Here is a 6,498-nt window from a genome sequence, read left to right on the forward strand (position 1 = left end):
TTTCTTATATATGAAAATTAGAATTTTCATCTAAGATCTCTTTAAAACTAGGCGTTTAAAACTCTCAAAATCAAGGTTCTGAAAAATAGACCGGACAACGAATCAGAATAATAAGAAGTTCACAGTTCTACTGGTCAAGGGGTCTAATGATGTAATAAATAATAATTTAATTAAAATAACATAATACTATTACTATTTTATATTGCATATTTAATATAAATTTAATGCAAATATAAGTTTATTAATTTAATATAAATTATTATTATTTTATGTTATATGTTTAAATATCCAAATCCGCGTCCGCCATTTTGATCTGCATCCGTCCGGTTTTTCATTTTTCCCACCCAGGTTCTCATCTTCTTGCCTATGTCCGCCAATCTTCCTGCCTATGTCCACCGTTTGGATCCAGTATTTTAAAATTTAAAAAAGGTATAAATAAAATAAAATATATTATTTAAAAGATAATTAATTAAAATTAAATATTTTTAAAAATGTTCGGTTATAGAAAATCGGCACTAGTTTTATCGATTTTATAGTTCAGCTAACTGTTCAAACCAGTTTGATACAAATCCAAATTTTGAATTTGACTGGATCAAAATTCGAAACCTTGATTGGTTCACGGTCGAACCGATTGAACCTACCGGTCGCTCAAAAATACTTGAAACAAAAATATTAATAATTCTTAAATTTATCAAAATCACAAAAATCATGTTGTCTTGCATAGTTTGATTTTTTACATTCAAATTAAAGTTTGATTCTAAGCATTGATTGAATGCCACATCAAAAATAGTGTATGCAAAATCATACTAATAGTATTAAAAAATAAAATAATATTGAAATAAGTTACCTATTTTGGGCGACAATTTAGAAAGAAAAAAAATTCATGTTTTTAGTGTTCTGCAATCAATTATAATTTATCTATTGCTTTTAATGGTTTGAATGGCCAGTTGATTGATGCAATAATATATATTCAAGGAGCTAGAAATCGTCTGCTTTATAAATTTTGCCTCTTTTCAGCGGCTCTTCATCTCAATTCAACCTCTTCTGTCTTCTTACCTTTTTCTTTTTCTAGTTTTGCAGGGAGGACGGAGCAGGAGAACCGCAAGTTCCATGATTCCCTCGCCCCGCCAATCCAATACCTTTAATCCAACTCAAACACCTCCATAGCCAACACAAAATCCAATCATAAAAATCCCACCTTTTGTGATATTTTCAGCCAGACTCCTGCTTTTTTTCTCTTCTCAGAATACTCCTCCGTTGTCAGCCATGGCAGCCGTGCTTCCTCCGCTTCTCCGAAACCCCACAAACATCGGTGGGTCGAGAGGCGAGCCGGCCCTTTTAAGCTCCGTGAGTTCTCATGGGGTTTTCGAGGAGGAAGAAGGGGAAGAGCTCTCCTTTTTGGCTATTTTACTTGCGGTTTTAAGGAAATATCTGGTTAGTTGCATGTCTTTGAAAGAGGGTGCTGTTTCTTCGATGGAGATCGGATGCCCAACTGATGTACGCCACGTAGCTCATGTAACCTTCGATCGCTTTCATGGATTTCTTGGATTGCCGATTGAATTTGAGCCCGAGGTGCCCCAACGAGCGCCGAGCGCTAGGTTTTGTTTCTTTGAAAACCCTATTGTTCTTTTCAATTTTGTGACACTCTTTTACTTAGTAATTGGACAAGTTCAGCAGATCTGGCAGCTTAAAAATTTTCATCTAAATTATTTTTTACTAATTATTACGTATCTCGCATGATTGAGTCTGTTGTTTTGCTTAATTAGCATAAAAGATTGCAGATTTTGCAATGCGATCTATTGTTTTCTGAAAGAGAAACATAACTAGGGATCTTTGAGTATTCAGTTCTTCTTATGATTTCTAGCATTTGGAAGTTGTTTGTTTTGGTCATGTTGTATGTTAATCCCTTTATATAATGCATTAGATGTTTATAACCATCTTTTTTGACATCATTATATTTCAAAAGTGCTTTATGATATGATTTAGGCTTCGTTTGGGATGGCTTTCTTCATGCTTCTTAAAGCCGCTTTCCAATACAAAAATTAAAATTTTGTACAAAAAAACCGCTTTAAAAACAGTAAGAAAGTCACCCCAAACGAAGCCGTAAATACAACAATTAATAGAGTTGGATGTAGAGCTAATTAGAAACATTTGATTATTCCAGTGCCAAAGTTTGGTGATTTATTTGGAGTGCTGGTTTAATTAATTGAATCTCATCATTAACATACAATGTGTATCAGCAGTTGTTTGTATAGGATGCTTTCTATTTTTAGTTTAATATAGCTTGTGTTCATTAGCTTCTGCTGTCTTGTTCAAAGTTCATTCTGTCTTGGACATAATCAGCGGACTTCCTAATATGTGCATGTGATTAAGGCTTTGTTTGGGATGGCTTTTTAATTGCTTTTTAATTGCTTTTTAAAGCAGCTTTCTAGTAGAAAAATTAAAAAGTTTGTACTAAAAAGCTGTTTTAAGAAGCAGTAAGAAAGCCGTCCTAAACAAAGCTTAAGTCATGCTTAGATTATTTGATTGCAGTGCCAGAAAGAAGCTGAGTGATTTTCTTTTCTTGTTAGGGTTTATTTGGTTGTTTGTAAATATAAAGTATCTTTTAGAAAATAATTGTTTCTTCATTAATATTTTATGTGAAAGTTAAATCATTATATTTGAGGGTGGTTTTGAGGGGACATGAAGTGTTTAAAACTAATGTTAATTTCGAACTACATACAACCAAATGATGGGCCTAACAAGGTTCACTATTTTTCTAGACATTTATTTGACATCAATGAAATGTGTCTTCGCAAGCTGTGGTGGCGTGATGGTTGGAATCTTTTCCCCCATCTAGAAGGTGCTACATTCAAAAGCGCTCTAACACTAACAACGTCAGTACTTCATTTTTCTTAAAGAAGACAATTTGCTTCTTGGCCTAGGGAGGTCCTTCATCTTACTTAGCTTTAAGGAGTGAATATGTAGTATTTTTATAACCCTATATGTGTCTCATGTTGGAGCCTAATCTTTTCCCTATGAAGAACACATGCTTTGCAGACTTACTCATGAGTTAACCTTTGTAGTTAGGTCATTGTGGGGGGTTGAAAGCGAGGTAGTATGCTCTCCTCCTAGGTAGTTTGAAGGTGGAGCCTTCAAAAGGTATCTAATATATTTTTATTATTTCATTAAGGGTGTCTTCAAAAGGTATCTAATATTTTTTATTATTTCATTAAGGGTGTTTTGCAAATTTTATTATTTTTTCGTTTGCTTAAGATTTTTTCTTTATAAAGAGAGGGGAGCGTCATCTAATGTACTTCTAAGAAATTAGAATTGTGAATCTCCACAAGCAACCATTGTGAAGTTTCCAACAATGGCCATAGGTCCTAGTTATCAATTGGTTGAACTTGTATTAAATTAATGTGTTTTTGTGTGTTGATCTTCTTTTTTGTGTTCTATGTTTTTTTTTTTTTCGCTTTCTTTTTTTGTATATGTTTTCTTTATTTCCCAATAATATGAACCTGTTAGACTCCATCATGCATAAAAGAAATTTGATCAAATAGCTCAGGAGTGAAAATACAAATTGCTTTAGTTATCAGCAGCTGAACTTGTGTCTTTCCAATTTTCTAAAACTAAATATAATGTTTATCTTTAGAATCTCCCATTTGGTTTCCATTTTGTACTACATTCATCATTCTCTTATCCATCTTATTCTTCTCAGATGACTAATGTGCTCTTTAAATTATTCTCTAGCTCACCTACCTGTATAGTTTGATTGTAGGGCATATCTTTGCATATTAAATTTCAATTTTTGTATTGCTGAGAAATAATCATTTTATTCGATTGCCAATTCAGTTCTCTTTCTTTCTTTTGTGTAGTGTGAATGTGTTTGGAGTGTCAGCAGAGTCTATGCAATGCTCATTGGATCCCAGAGGAAACAGTGTCCCAACAATACTCTTGCTTATGCAAAGACGCCTCTATCAACAAGGGGGACTTCGGGTATCCTTCACACAAAACCTTAATGACTGAAATCATAAATCTGATATCCAAATATCAACAAACTTCTTAATATTTCAGGTAGAAGGAATATTCAGAATCACAGCAGAGAATAGTCAAGAGGAGCATGTTAGGGACCAGCTAAATAATGGAATTATCCTTGATGGCATTGATGTGCACTGTCTCGCAGGATTAATCAAGGTAATCTCGTCATCCAACTGCATTCAGGCTTCATTTGGGATGGTTTTCTTAATGTTTTCTGAAGCAGTTTTTTAGTACAAAATTTTTTAGTTTTAAAAAACAATTGTACTAAAAAACTGATTTAGAAACCAATAAGAAAGCCAATTTTTTTAAAAAATTTTGTATAAAAAGTTGATTTAGAAAGCAATAATAAATCTGTCCCAAACAAAGCCTCAATCTCAGTTCTCTTTTCTGAATTAAATAAAGGTTTTCAAAAATAAATAAATAAATAAATAAAGGTTTTAAAATTTTACTAATGTGTTATACTGCAAGATAGTTTTGGCTTTTTCTCATTTTAAGGGTTGATTCATTTTATAGGTATTCTCTCCTCTCTGATAACATGTGCCTTCTCTATTTCTGCTGCTTCAATGCACCAAAATTATGTTGTATGGATTTGACCGTTGGACAAGAATACATAAATTAAGTGGTGATAGATAAGAAGAATAGATTTAGAAATGGTTATATTATAGAGATTGTGAGACTGGCCAAAGTAGTTAGATATAGAAATAAGTGGTTTCTGCATGTACAATGAAAGTAGAATATGCATTGTTGAGTTTTATAATGTTAATGTTGAATAATTATGAACCAAATCGGTATATTAAAGGTAAATTAGAAGTTCTCCAAAATGATATGTATAAAAGGGGTTTAACACCTCTTGCAACATTACCCATGCATGAATGGAGAATGAAAATTTGTATATCTAACCCCAAATAATTAGGATAAAGCTAGGATAATGATGCTATAAGCCTGATTGTTTTTGCTTGTATATGCCTGGTTCTTGTTGTCTTTTATTCATATAAAGGATTTACCTCTTTTCTATTTCATTTTACTTATATAGGCCTGGTTCAGAGAACTTCCAGCTGGGGTGCTCGATTATCTTGAACCTGAGGTGTTGATGCACTGCCAATCAGAAGAAGAATGCACTCGCCTTATGAAACTCCTCCCACCAACTCAGGCTGCTCTCCTGGATTGGGCAATTAATCTGATGGCTGATGTTGTACAGGAAAAGCAGCGGAACAAGATGAATGCTCGCAACATTGCGGTAGTGTTTGCGCCGAACATGACTCAGGTAATTCCATCTCTTGACTTCATCAGTGACTTAGGCTTCGTTTGGGACAGTTTTATTACTAATTAAAGCAATTTTTTAGGACAAAAACTAGATAGCTGTTTTTAGAAGCAATATGAAAGCCGCCCAAACGCAGCCTTAACCATTTTTTCAATCTGATGCATCAGATATAATTTGTATTCAACCCTGCAGATGGCTGATCCCATGACTGCCATAATGCATGTTGTACATGTAATGAATTTTCTCAAGATGCTAATTGTGAGAACTGTTAAAGAAAGAGAGGAAGCCACTTCTGACTATGCTTCAGTTGCCTCTTTATGGCCTGATGATGATGATGATAAACAGCCAAGTGTGAAGCTCAGACTGGAAGATAGAAGGGGAATAGACTCAGAAGAGACTGAAAAAACAGTTTTCCTGCCACATGAAACATCTGTGGAAGGTCCATCCGAAGATTCAACGGTTCAAAGTTCTCAAGCCTCATGGAACAAATTAGTTTCACAGGAGCTCCATGAGGTCCCTCTGCGCTCAGATGGCTTTGCAACTAAAGTGCAGAAAGTTGTGTTAGCTGAGGAAAAATGTAAGAGAAGAGCGAGCAAGTTGAGTAATTTGAATGTTAAGAGAGGAAGAAGAAGATCCAAGGGGCAATCACTGGATCAAGCTGTAGTTATGGTTGAGAAATTAAAGGGCACTAGGATCATGAACAATATAAACTCGAGGGCTGAGCGCGAGGCAGAACGAGTCGAAGTATGGAGGTAAATGAAGGATCTTAGTGCTGTCATCTTTGCTGCAAGAGCAAGCACTGGTATTCCTCTCACTCATTATTGATCTGTGTCTTCTCACATCAGTTTAAGGTAACAAAGAGAAAGTTTGTTGTTTTGCTTTTCCATGGCATCTCTATTGTATTGATGGTTGGGATATTTCAAAAATGTTTCTTGAGGGTGGTATAACACATGTTGGCATTTTGCAAACTTAAATTTCTAATTTGTTTTTCATTTCTCCTTGGTTTGTTTGACTTTCTCCAAGGTTAGATCTCAAGTGTTTTATGTTGCATTTCCTTTTGTATTTGAGCTAATCTCTAAAAAATTATCAACAACAATATCAAGCCTTTATCCCACTACGTAGGGTCGGCTACATGAATCCTTTCTCCATTGTGTCCTATTAAAGGTCAAATTCTCGTTTAAATCTAATAAAGAAAGGTCATTCATAATATTTTCTAA

The 6,498-nt window shown here is 34.3% G+C and overlaps 1 protein-coding gene across 1 annotated transcript; it reads left to right on the forward strand.

Moving 5' to 3' along the window:
* Positions 1 to 953: 953 nt before the first annotated feature.
* Positions 954 to 6,278, forward strand: LOC110108154 (rho GTPase-activating protein 5). The gene is made up of 5 exons (XM_020838671.2): positions 954 to 1,598; positions 3,858 to 3,978; positions 4,057 to 4,176; positions 5,054 to 5,284; positions 5,474 to 6,278. The coding sequence occupies exons 1-5, from the start codon at positions 1,267 to 1,269 to the stop codon at positions 6,035 to 6,037; spliced, it is 1,368 nt and encodes a 455-aa protein (XP_020694330.1). The 5' UTR covers positions 954 to 1,266; the 3' UTR covers positions 6,038 to 6,278.
* Positions 6,279 to 6,498: the final 220 nt, after the last annotated feature.

This window comes from Dendrobium catenatum, unplaced genomic scaffold (genome assembly GCF_001605985.2).
Source record: "Dendrobium catenatum unplaced genomic scaffold, ASM160598v2 fragScaff_scaffold_493, whole genome shotgun sequence".
Taxonomy (NCBI): domain Eukaryota; kingdom Viridiplantae; phylum Streptophyta; class Magnoliopsida; order Asparagales; family Orchidaceae; genus Dendrobium; species Dendrobium catenatum.

Excerpts from the sequence above, each read along its gene's own strand:
- LOC110108154 (XM_020838671.2), top strand. The coding sequence starts at position 1,267 with ATGGCAGCCGTGCTTCCTCCGCTTCTCCGAAACCCCACAAACATCGGT. Across the intron at positions 1,599-3,857 it reads CAACGAGCGCCGAGCGCTAG|TGTGAATGTGTTTGGAGTGT; the intron begins GTTTTGTTTCTT and ends TCTTTTGTGTAG. Across the intron at positions 5,285-5,473 it reads TTGCGCCGAACATGACTCAG|ATGGCTGATCCCATGACTGC; the intron begins GTAATTCCATCT and ends TCAACCCTGCAG.